Raw genomic sequence first — 13,222 nt, forward strand, 5'->3', positions numbered from 1 at the left:
CCTATACCTGTTTACATCCCAACCCTAAGCACTCAACTACTGTACCACGCAGGCCATGAGACCACAGCATAGTCCTCTGGCTATCGTATAATTCCATCCCACCATTTCCAGAGATTTGATCTAGGGCAAGTTATTTAACCTGATGATTTTCTCATCTGTAGGAGTACGTATGGGGTGTTTAGAAGATTCAGTGAAAGAAGGAACGCAATATATCCTGTTATATCCTGTACAATCCATAGCAGATGCCCGGGGTACAAGAACTATTAGTCTTTCTTCCTTCCTTGCTTTCCTTCTTCTTAATTATTGAAATAGCTTGAATTATTTCCCCAGGGTATTGATTTGTCTTTATATTGGTATGGACTGAAGGTTGTATGGAGCCCAGATACCCAGTACATTTGCTATGGTGAACTGTGAGTTCTCATAGACCTCCATATGAGTTTGACATTGTGCAGTGGGCCCTCAGAAATACTTTTTTTTTTTTTTAAAGATTTTATTTATTTATTTGACAGAGAGAGCGAGAGAGCACAAGCAGGGGGAGTAGTAGAAGGAGAGGGAGAAGCAGGCTCCCCGCCGAACAGGGAGCCCGATGCTAGGCTCGACCCCAAGACCTGAGCCCAAGGCAGGCGCTTAACCATCTGAGCCACCCAGACGCCCCAGAAATACTTTTCAGTGGTAGAAATAACTTTAGAAGAGTTAAAAAAGAAAAATCAGCTATAATAAACATAAAAATCTGAGCTATGTTAGCATTTTTCTGGGTAAACAATGAAGCATTAGTAGATCTTGATTTTTGACCTCATGTAAATTATCCATCTCTGGTCAAATTCAACATAAAATGTCGATGGTCTTTTACTCCCATAGAGTCATTCCACAAATATTTTTTAAGTGCCTATGTTTCCAGCAAAGAGGATATAGCAGTGAACAAACCTAAGATTCTGCTTTCATGGAGCTTATATTCTGGGGGGTGTGTAGGGGAAGTGAGCCTTAAACACATAGACAAATAATTATGTCATGTAACAGAGGTAAGGGTATGAAGAAAAGTAAGGCCAGGTAAGGGGATGGGAGCAAGTACTTGAGTGGAGGAAAGGAATCTTTCTCTTTTATAAAGGATGTTAGGGAAACTGTTACAAGGTGAGCAGAGACCAAAAGAAGGGAGGAAGGGGGACATGATGCTAAGGCCATGATCCAGAGGTATGATCTAGATGCAAAGGCCATTAATGAGGTAGCAGCATGCTCAGCAGTATGCTTAGGAACAGCAGGGTCCCTGGAAAGGTCTGAGCAAGGAGGCGATAAGGTCTGAGACGTGTCATGGTGAATCCTCGTGACCTGGGGCTTGTGAGCCTTGGTGAGAATTGGCCTTTTATTGAGTAAGAACAAATTCCTAAAGGGTTCAGTCTGACTTACTTTTTTTAAAAGAACACTCTGGCTGCTCTTTGGAAAACAGACAAAGATGGACTCTGGGAGCCCAGTGAGGGGCTGTTGTAAACTTCCAGGAGAAAAGTGATGGTGGCTTGGTGGCTAAGGTGGTAACAGTGGAGAGGTGAGAAGTGGTCAGATCCCAGACACATTTTAAAGATAGAGACTTCAGGATTTGCTAGGCTAAAGGGTGTAAAAGAAAGAAGGGAGTCAAGGATGACTCCAAGATTTCTGGTCTGAGCAGCTGGAAGAGCAGAGTTGCCCTTAACTGGAGGGAGAAGAGGAGTGGATGTTGTTGGAAGGGACTTTTGAAGGTGTTCTTGACCATCCTCCTTGCTTTTAGTCAGAATACTCGAACCTCCTTTATCCCTATTTTAGTTATTAATGACTTTTAGAATGAGGGTGGTAGTTTCTACTCGAATTTGGTATTCCAATGTGTTTGTAATTCTCGATTTCTCTGCTTTATTTTTATAGATGGTCAACTATTTTCATGGGGAAGTAACAGCCATGGGCAGCTGGGCCTGGGGAAGGAGCACCCCTCCCAAGCCAGCCCACAGAGGGTGAGGTCCCTGGACGGCATCCCCCTCACTCAGGTGGCTGCAGGCGGGGCCCACAGCTTCGCCCTGTCTCTCTCTGGGGCTTCATTTGGCTGGGGAAGCAACAATGCAGGGCAGCTGGCCCTCCGCAAGAATAATGTCCCAGGTAACGAGATAGTCTTCTTCTTGCAGTAAATCATTCTTTCTCTCCAGTTGGAAGACCAGCTCTGCAAAGGGGATTCTCGACGATTAGAGCAGTGATTCCCAAACTTTGTGACACATTAGAATCACCTGGGGAGCCATCTTAATTTTCGATTGCCACTATAATATATTACCACAAACTTGTGACTTAAAACAACATAAATTTATTATCTTATAGTTCTGGTGGTCAGAAGTTTGATTCAGGTCTCACGGGGCTAAAATCAAGGTGTCAGCAGGGTTGTGTTCTTTTCTGGAGGCTTCAGGGCAGCCAGGTAGGGGATGGGGATGGGCCTTGCACCATTTTCTTGTCTTTTCCCCCTTCTAGAGTCCACCTGCATTCCTTGACTCATAGCCCCCTTCTTCAAAGCCAGCAATGGCTGGTGAAGTCTTCCTCAGGTCACATTACTCTGACAGTGATTCTTCTGTTAAAGAACCCTTGTAATTACATTGGGCCCACCCAGATAATCCAGGCTAACCTCCTTATTTTATTTTTTTAAAGATTTTATTTATTTGAGAGAGAGCAAGTGTGAGAGAGCACAAGCAGTGGGGAGGGGCAGAGGGAGAGGGAGACAAGACTCCCCGCTGAGCAAGGAGCCCGACATGGGGCTCCATACAAGGACCCCGGCACCAAGACCTGAGCCGAAGACAGACACTTAACCGACTGAGCCACCCAGGTGCCCCTAACCTCCTTATTTTAAGGTCAACAGATTAGCAACTTTAATTCCATCTGCTTCATTAACTCCTCTTTGCCGAGTAACCTAACATATCCACAGCCTCTGGGGAAGGACACGGACAGCTTTGAAGCCCCTTATTTTGTCTGCCATAAGAGCATTTAAAAATCCCAGCGCCCAAGTTAGACCCCATACCAAGTAAATCAGAATGTCTGGGGATGGAAGCCAGGCATCAGTCTTTATTAAAGGTTCCACAGGTTATTCCAATGTGCAGCCAAGCTTGCACATTGGATTAGAAGATGCTAGCAGGAGAAACAACCAGTTCGTCTGATAATCCTTAAACGCCCTGCGAAACCTTCCCCATGAGCGCATGAGCCCTATCCCTCCTCCCTCCTCTGTTCAGTTCCTTGCAGGACTGGCTAACAGATATTCAGCCGGTACTTAGATCTCATCTCATTTAACTCAGTCAACATGAAGTAAGTCCTCTTATTTTCTCAATTATTATTGCATGCTTGCAGAACACCGACTATGTGACAGAAATGAATATGACATAATGGCAATATTATTGGGAATAAAGGTCTTAAAACTTAGCTTTCTAGGAGAATAGCCTTAGGCATTCCAGAAGATTTAATAGTTTTCAGAAATAGATGCTAAAAGACTGTTTTTCTTTCTTTTCCAAAGCAGGGCCTTCCCTCTCTTTATAATACTTCTGAGTGCTCATTTAAAAAATTATGCTAATGAATTATAAGATGATAAAAATATTAAAAGATGTGAAAACTCATGAAATCTGAGTCTTATACTCTAGAGATTCTGCTTTCTTTCAGTACTGCAAAGCTCCAAGCCTCGTTCAATTGGTGCGCTGAAGAATCTAGGTGTGATTTATATCAGCTGTGGTTATGAGCATACTGCAGTGCTTACCCAGGTAATCTAAAATGTTTTGCTCTTTGTTTTTGAATTCCTGAGAAATGTTACCACAAGGTACACGTACTGACTGTTGTTGAAAGCAATATGTGTATCAATATCTCAACATATCCATTCAATGTACAAATATCTAAAGAGGAGAAATTAACCAAATATAAACCATGAAATTTTCAAGATCTTATAACAGAAGCTAATTTCAGCTTTAAGAAATATTTTTAGATACCCACTAAATTAGATTAACGGGGTGCCTGTTTGGCTCAGTTGGTAGAGCATGCAACTCTTGATCTTGGGGTTGTAAATTTGAGCCCCACGCTGGGTGTAGAGATTGCTTAAAAATAAAATCTTAAAAAAAAATTAAAAAACGATTAATATAGGAGCTAATCCTTTTAGCAATTATTCATTCATAATGTAGTTATACAGATGAAAATTAATGTAGAAGCAACAAAGTAATTTTTACAGGTTTCAATAACCCAAATTATAGACTAGAACCTACTTTGTTCCGTTTCTTGCTTGGCACAATTACAAGCCCGTTTTGTAAATGTTTGCCTCTTCTTGTACTGACCAAATAGTATGTTCCGATGGGATGGATTCTCTCCATAGCCATAAGGAATAGACTTGAAAACTATTTGTGTGGTTGAAATGTTTATTTAAAAACTAAATGAATCACTGACCTCTATCTCTGAAACGAATACTACATTATATGTTAATTAATTGAATTTAAATGTTTTTTATTTAAATAAGCTAAAAAGTGAATAAAAACTAAATATCTAAAGTAATTTGCATTATTTGTTTTATTTATTTATTTTTTATTAGAGAGAGAGTATGCATGTACATGAGTGAGGGGGTGAGGGGCGGGGGCAGCAGGAGAAGGAGAGAGAGAATCCCAAGGACACCTCGCCCACTCCCCCCCCCCACACTCACTCTATCTCTCTCTAAAAAAAAATCTTTTGAAAAAAGATTATTTTCAGAGATCTCAAAGAAATAAAGCAACCATCTACTTAAATGTTAATGTTACTCTTAAACCAATTAATTTGTCCATCCATTCATTCTACAATGAATGCCAACGGTTTTTCACATTTAATGAGTTAACCCTTACATTTATTACCAGAAATAATATATATAAGACCCCTCCCCTTTATATAGAGCTTATATTTCACATAGTGCTCTCATACAATTCTCTGATGATACTTAAGCTTTAAGTTTTTAGTTACTTTTTAAAATCTGAAATTAGTCTGATTCTGTCTTTTTCAAACAGACTGGGAAAGTGTTCACATTTGGAGGCAATAGCTACGGACAGCTGGGACACAGCCCCATTGCTGAGAAGGAAGGTCCACAACTCGTGGAAGGAATTGATGGCCTAGTTTCACAGATAGATTGTGGAAGGTAAGGGGCTAGTTTTTTGTTTTTAGTGTGAGTAGAGAGTGCTGTATTTTATTACTTCGAAATGACTCCTCAGGGCAACCCTCTCAGGTCCCCTCCCTCTTCTGGAGCTTTGTACTATGGTTCAGTAAACTTGGCTGTTCATCAGAAAAAAAAAAAAAAAGACTCCTCAGCAATGTTATCAAACCTTAAAACCCAAAATAAGTGACTACTCTTTTTATAGATCATTTTCCTTTCTGAAAATTTACTTCTTTCAAATATAGTTTAAGTTGTCTATTTTTTCTCATTTATTCTAGACATTTCATTTATTTAATAAGAATTTATTGGAAGTCTGCTGTGTATAGACCACCTTACTAGGTGCTGGGGGTTGGGAGGAGGGTTTAAAATAAAAATAGTGGTGGGGCGCCTGGGTGGCTAAGTTGGTTAAGTGTCTGACTCTTGACTTCAGCTCAGGTCATGATCTCAGGGTCCTGGGACTGAGCCCTGCCTATATGGGGCTCTGCACTCAGCACAGAGTCTGCTTGAGATTCTCTCTCTCCTCTCCTTCCCCCTCTGCCCTGCCCCTGCTCGTGTGCACACTAGAGCTCTCTCTCTCTCTCTCTCTCTCTCTCTCTCTCTCTCTTAAATAAATAAATAAATAAAAATAGGAGCGCCTGGGTGGCTCAGTCAGTTAAGCGTCTGCCTTCGGCTTGGGTCATGATCTCAGGGTCCTGGGATTGAGCCCCCCATCGGGCTCCCTGCTCAGTGGGGAGTTTGCTTCTCCCTCTCCCTCTGCCTGCCACTCCGCCTACTTGTGTTCTCTGTCTCTCTCTTTCAAATAAATAAATAAAATCTTAAAAAATAATAAAATAAAATAAAAATAGTGGTGTTTGCCTACTTAAGTTGATAAGACAAGATTTAAAGTATTCTCATGCAAATAGAAGATAATATGTATTTGCATATGCATTCAGAGTTTTGCATAACCTAATTATGAGGACACTGAATATTATCTACCCAATTCATAAAAAACAAAGCTTACATTTAAAACACAAATGGCATAGGATGCCTGGGTGGCTCAGTCGTTAGTCGTCTGCCTTCGGCTCAGGTCATGGTCCCAGGGACCTGGGATCGAGCCCGGCTTCGGGCTCCCTGCTCTGCGGGAAGCCTGCTTCTCCCTCTCCCACTGTTTCCCCTCCTTGTGCTCTCTCTCTTTCTCTTCCTCTGACAAATAAATAAATAAGATAAAAAAACAAAACAAAAAAACACAAATGGAAGAAACCATAGGAAAGACCCATCGATAATATTCTATCTTTAAGGTTAGTAATAAGTTAATATTCACCTACCATTTGTTTAGTCACATCATTTGGTACCCTCTCACCCTGACATTATGATAAGGGATCTGAGTACTTAGTATAAGATAAATCTGTTATTTTGTGTTAGGAGACGTCATCTTTCTCAAAAAGTGTGAGTACTTTGATCTTCATTGTATTCTGTCTCTTGCAGTTACCATACCCTTGCATATGTCTACACCACTGGAAAGGTAGTGTCTTTTGGTCGCGGACCAAGTTGCAAAAGCAGCCCAGCTCATCCGGAGGCTCTGACAGAGAACGCTGACTTTACCTGCCTGATTTCTGCTGATGGTACGAGTGGTCCCACTAATTTATGATTTTGTTTTAATTGATGCCACTGGAGGAGAAATATTACTTATCTTCTTTTCACAAGAGTACAAAGAACTGTGGTTCTTTTTGTACTGTTATTTTTAAATCTGTACAATATGCATCTTTTCTTATGTAATGATTCCTGGAGTTTTTTTTTCTAAAGATTAGGGTAATATGAAAAGATCCCAAGTCGATGAACTATCAGAAAGATACACTTTTATATATTTAATCAAACCTCTTCTAGGGGCACCTGGCAGGATCAGTTGGTGGAGTGTGTGACTCTTGATCTCAGGGTTGTGAGTTTGAGCCCCATGTTGGGTGTAGAGATTGCTTAAAATCAAATAAAAAAACAGATAAACAAAAAAACCCTCTTCTAAAGTACATCACCCTGGTTTCATTATGTGAGTGCATGAAAAATTAAATTTTAAGTATATACAACATGTAACCTGATCAAAATTAATCTTTTATGGTGCTTGTAGTCAAAATTCATCTAGAAGAATATAAATTGCCAAAAATAAGTAAATTTAGCTTGGTAATATATCAGATTTTGTTTTAAAGATTTTATCTATTTTAGAGAGAGAGAGAGCATGCACAAGAGCACGGGGTGGGGGGGAAGCAGAGGGAGAGGGACAAGCAGACTCTGTGCTTCTGCAAAGCCCAAGGTGGGGCTCAATCCCACGATGCTGAGATCATGACCTGAGCTAAAATCAGAGTCAGACACTTAACTGACTGAGCCACCCAGGCACCCCAATATATCAGGTTTCTTTTAAGACTATGTTTTTAGAGCAGTTTTAGGTTTATAACAAAAGATTTATTTTTTTACTTCTAAAAACAATAAGCATTGATTTATACTTTCTTTTAGACCTTGCGGATTTTCAAGTCAAACATATTTTTGCTGGAACACATGCCAGTTTTGTGACAACTTATCAGGTATCTATTATACTTTCTGTTCCTTTTAAAAATATTCTTAAAAAAACCAAAAACAAACAAAAACAAATAAAAATCATTTTTTTCTGTCTAGATTTCAGAGCAGTGTTTCAAACATTGTATCATTTGTATGTATTCAAATTTTTTACTAAGAAGATCCTCTGTTAGAATGCTTCTTAAAAAATAATTCTGAGGGGCACCTGGGTGGCTCAGTTGGTTGGGTGTCTGCCTTCAGCTCCGGTCATGATCCTGGGGTCCTGGGATCGAGCCCTGCATCCCTTCCTGCTTGGCAGGAAGCCTACTTCTCCCTCTCCCTCTGTCACTCCCCCTGCTTGTGCTCTCTCTCTCTGTCAAATAAATAGAATCTTTTAAAAAAAATATTCTGTTATTTTCGGGTTGCCTGGGTGGCTCAGTTGGTTGGGCATCTGATTCTTGGTTTAGGTTTGGGTCTTGATCTCATGGGTTGTGGGATGGCCCTGTGTCAACTAGGCTCCATGCTCAGTGGGGAGTCTGCTTGAAAGATTCTCTTCCTCTACCCCTCCCCCTACTTGCTCGCACACTCCTCTCTCTCAAATGAGTAAATAAATCTTTTTGAAAAAATGAGGTATAACCTCTTTAAAAAAATATCCTGTAATTTTCACTTCCTCCTCACATCTCTTAAGATGAGACCCCCAAACCTAAATTCATTGCTTCTACACTGTTTATCATTAAGTAATATTGATGATAATAACAGCAGTGATTAATATTAATTGTAGTCATCATGAGTTAGGTACCAATTAAAATACTCCAAGTCTAGGGGCACCTGGGTGGCTCAGTCGTTAAGCGTCTGCCTTCGGCTCAGGTCATGATCCCAGCGTCCTGGGATCGAGCCCCGCATCGGGCTCCCTGCTCCGCAGGAAGCCTGCTTCTCTCTCTCCCGCTCCCTCTGCTTGTGTTCCCTCTCTCGCTGTGTCTCTCCCTGTCAAATAAATAAATAAAATCTTTAAAAAATAAATAAATAAAATAAAAAATAAAATACTCCAAGTCTATTGACACATTTAATCCTCATGTCAACTCCAATTGGTATTATTTCCCCCATTTTACAGATGAAAAAACTGAGTCTCAGAGAAGTAGACTTACCCAAAGTTACACTGCTAAGAAGTGGCAAGGCTAGATTCAAACCCAGGCAATCCAGCTCCAAAGCTTATACCATTATCCACCGTACTGTAGTACCCTCCTAATTGTTGACAGAGAGGATTTTATTATCATATTTCTGGGTTGGTTCTGAAATGTTTGTATGGAGACAGAAGTATACAGGCATGCCTCATTATATTGCACTATGATTTAGTGCATTTTTTACAAATTGAAGGTTTGTGGCAATCCTACATAGAACAAATTTATGGGAACCATTTTTCCAACAGCATTTGCTCACTTCTTGTTTCTGTGTCACATTTTGGTAATTCTTGCAATATTTCAAATTTTTCCATTATTCCTATATTTGTTATGGTGGTCTGTGATCAGTGATCTTCAATGTTACTGTTGCGATTGTTTTGGGATGCCATGAGCTATGCCCGTATAGGATGGTGAACCTAATCAATAAATATGTATGTTCTGACTGCTCCACCAACTGGCTATTCCCCTGGCTCTCTCCTTCTCCTTGCACCTCCCTATTTATTCCCTGAGATAAAACAATATTGAAATGAGGAGGTGATGAATAATGAACAAACAGTAGGGTCAATGGATTGGAGACCCTAATGCCCTCAAAGAATGTTGGAGTGGGTTCCGCTCTAAAGTAAGTGTCTTAGTCTGCTCTGCCTGCTAACAAAACACTATAGACTAGGTGGTTTATGAACAGCAGAAATGTACTTCTCACAGTTTTGGAGTCTGGGAAGTCCAGGATCAAGGGGCCAGCATACTCAATGTTTGGTGAGGACATGCTTCCTTGTTTATAGACAGCTGTCTTCTTGCTGTGTCCTCATATGGCAGAAAGAGCAAGAGAGCTCTCTGGGGTCTCTTATAAGGGCACTAATCCCATTCATGAGAGCAGTAATCCCATTCATGAGACCTAGTCACCTCCCAAAGGCCCCACCTCTTAATGCCATTGCACTGGGGATTAGAATTTCAACATATGAATTTGGGGGGGAACACATTCAGTCCATAACATTCTTCCCCCCGCCCCGCCCCGCCAATAAAATTCATGTCCTTCTTGCATGCAAAATACATTCATTCTGTTCCAATAGCCCCCAAAGTCTTAACTCATTCCAGCACCAAAGAATGTTAGATTGGGAGTTTCACTTTAAGAGAATCAGAAAAAGGTGTATGATGACCGAAGAAGAGAATGTTTCTTTTCTTTTTTTTTTTTTAAGATTTTATTTATATATTTGCGGGGGGAGGTGAGAAAGAGTATGAATGGGGGTGAGGGGAGGAGGAGCAGAGGGAGAGGGAGAAGCAGACTCCCCGCTGAGCAGGGAGCCCGATGCGGGGCTCGATCCCAGGACCCTGGGATCATGACCTGAGCCGAAGGCAGACGCTTAACTGACTGAGCCACCCAGGCGCCCCTGAGAATGCTTCTAATAGAAATTTTAGAAGGTGAAACAGTTATTGATGATTATAAAGCATAGGGTATTACCTAGATCTAGGGCAGTGGTTTTCAGCTAGGAATGATTTTGCCCCAGGAAACAGTTGGCAATTGCTGGAGCCATTTTAGGTTGTAGTAACAGGGAAAGGGGCAGGGGTGTTGGGGTGGCAGCCACTAGCATCTGGGGGGTAGAGGCCAGGGCTGCTGCTAAACATCCTGCAATGCACAAGACTCTCACAACAAAGAACGATCTGACACAAAATGTCAATAGCATCCCTCTTGAAACCCTGATCCAGGACATGGGTAGTTGAGGCGGAGCGGAGGAGAAGTATGGAGATGAGATCAAGACTTGAGAGATCAAGGTGGGAAATAAATCCTGTTTATTAGTTCTGTAGTTGCCAAGAATTACGGGAAGCATGACAACAAGCATGGCAGTGCTGAGGAAGACAGCAAGGTACTAAAGTTTTCAGTGGTGAAGGGTAGTGACCAGGACATTGAGAGATGATTACTTCAGGGGAGCTGGGATTTTGAAGAGAGTAGAAGAAATGGTATGTAAGTGCCAATAGGGAGCACCTCATTGTCCTAAGTTTCCAGCCACGTGGGGGGGAATACAAGCTCTCTCGTGATTGAACCAGAGGAGACACCCAAGGCTCAGATCAAGAAGCTGAAGGGAACTTCAGAAGTCATGGTTACACATTTTTTCCCGGAGGTCTTTATTTAAGCATTAAATAAAAACGATGAAGACTTCCCTGACTCATGGGTGCCTCGCTGGCTCAGTTTGTAGAGTATGTGACTCTTGATCTCGGGGTCTTGAGTTCAAGCCCCATGTTGGGCATAGATAGAGGTTTCTTCCAAAAAAAGAACTTCCTGACTTACTACAAGTTCACTGGAGGTAGAGGTATAACATGGAGCAGAGCACTAATGTTTTTGGAAGGCTATTATTAAAAGGCAGATTTTTTCTTTCCATATAGTGATTTCTGACACCGCTCACTGAGCCATTTGGTTTCTTTTTTTTTTTTTTTTAAGATTTTATTTATTTATTTGACAGAGAGCGAGAGATAGCGAGAGAGGGAACACAAGCAGGGGGAATGGGAGAGGGAAGCAGGCTTCCCGCTGAGCAGGGAGCCCGATGTGGGGCTCGATCCCAGCATCCTGGGATCATGACCTGAGCCGAAGGCAGACGCCCAATGACAGCCACCCAGGCGCCCCGAGCCATTTGGTTTCAAGTATTGTCTAGAACCGTGGTTCTCAGAGTGTGGTCCCTACACCAGAGCAGCAGCATCACGTGGGAATTTGCCAGATGCAAATTCTTGAGCTCCACTCCTAAATCAGAAACTGCGGGGATGGGCTCAGCAGTCTATGCTTTAGCAAGATCACCAGATAATTCTGTTGCATGCTAAAGTTTGGAAACCACTGATCTAAAACTAAAAATCTATGGGTGATTAGAGGGGAGAAAGAAACTAGTATTTACTGAATACGAACTGTAATCCAAAGGCTTTGTATACCTAATATCATTTAATCTTAACAAGAGCCCAGAGAGGTAGGTATTATTATCTCATTTTTTAAATTGTGGTTAAAATACACACACGCACACACACACATCATAAAATTTTCTATTTTAACTATTCTTAAGTATGTAATTTAGTGTCATTACTTGCATTCACAATATTGTGCAACCGTCACCACTATCCATCTCCAAAACTTTTTTTTATCACCCCAAACAGAAACTCTGTAACCATTAAATAATAAGTCTCTATTCCATGACTGCCCCCAGCCCTGGGTAATCTCTAATCTACTTTCTATGAAGTTGCCAATTTCATATAAGTGGAATCACACAATATTTGCCCTTTTGTATCTGGGTTATTTCGCTTAGCATAATGTCTTCAAAGTTCATCCATGTTTCAGCATGCATCAGAATCTCTTCCCTTTTTATGGCTGAATATTCTCCTGCACGTAGACACCATGTTCATCTATGGATGCTGTCACTGGACACCAGCTGTTTCCACCTTTTTGGCTATTGTGAATAATGCTGCAGTGAATACTGGTGTACAAGTATCTGGTTGAGTCCCTGTTTTCAATTATTTTGTGTCATTCCATTTTTAAATGACAAAACTAAGGCTCAGACCAAGCCAGGGGCCAAGGCTAGGAACCGGAAAAGCCAGGCCAGTCTGAGGACATAACCCTTCTCACCAAACCCTACATCAGAGAGGGTGGGGCCTACCTACCACCTGCCACAAGCTTTGCAGTGTTATTTATTCCTCAGCATGTGGGTATGTTTTCCTGATCATTTTTTTTTCTTCCATGAAGGATACCAGTTCCACAGATGTTTCCAGGAAAATCCTGCCAGAAATAAGCCAAATTAACCAGTCCCTGATGGAAAAATGGATAGCAGCGGCAGCAGGAAGCACTAAACCTGAAGTGGCTAAGAGGTCGCTCTGTCTGATAAGTTATAAATCAAATATTTGGTTTTGAAGCCATGGGATCATTTTATCCTAAACATAAGACAGAAGGTTTGGCTTTGCTGTGAAGGCATGTGCATTTTAACCATGATTCTCTTCTACCACCTTGAAGTTTGAAGAAGTCACTGATGATCTCATTCATTCATCATTTACTTAACACAGCTATATTGAGGACATACAGTTCCTAGGCACCTTGATAGCCACGGGAGATGCAGGAGTGAATCAAAAACATGTTGTATCTCACAAAGCCCTCATTGAAGTGCGCTCTTTTGTATCTTCAGAGTTTATACTCTGGGGCACCATAAGTTTCTGTTTTCAGAAGGATGGATTTTATTTAAATCCATGTCTTGGTAAAATCAACTATGAAGGATTTGGGGGAGATTTATCAGCACAAAATATGTCCAGAATTTGGAAGACTCGTAGGAGAGTAGTTTTCCTTAACGATTCCATGTCATCAGTTGTATAATTGGACATAAGAGGAGGCATGCTTTATAGTACATTACGACTTAACACATGTGTT

General features: G+C 41.2%; 1 protein-coding gene across 1 annotated transcript in view; it reads left to right on the forward strand.

The window, feature by feature from the left end:
* Positions 1 to 13,222, forward strand: part of HERC6 (HECT and RLD domain containing E3 ubiquitin protein ligase family member 6) — a 52,867-nt gene that overhangs the window by 6,897 nt on the left and 32,748 nt on the right. The window contains exons 4-9 of the mRNA XM_032400795.1: positions 1,888 to 2,115; positions 3,646 to 3,743; positions 4,998 to 5,125; positions 6,605 to 6,741; positions 7,622 to 7,689; positions 12,551 to 12,672. Of these exons, the coding sequence (XP_032256686.1) occupies positions 1,888 to 2,115; positions 3,646 to 3,743; positions 4,998 to 5,125; positions 6,605 to 6,741; positions 7,622 to 7,689; positions 12,551 to 12,672 (781 nt within the window). The remainder of the gene's footprint in view (positions 1 to 1,887; positions 2,116 to 3,645; positions 3,744 to 4,997; positions 5,126 to 6,604; positions 6,742 to 7,621; positions 7,690 to 12,550; positions 12,673 to 13,222) is intronic.

This window comes from Phoca vitulina, unplaced genomic scaffold (assembly GCF_004348235.1).
Source record: "Phoca vitulina isolate PV1807 unplaced genomic scaffold, GSC_HSeal_1.0 scaffold3, whole genome shotgun sequence".
Taxonomy (NCBI): Eukaryota; Metazoa; Chordata; class Mammalia; order Carnivora; family Phocidae; genus Phoca; species Phoca vitulina.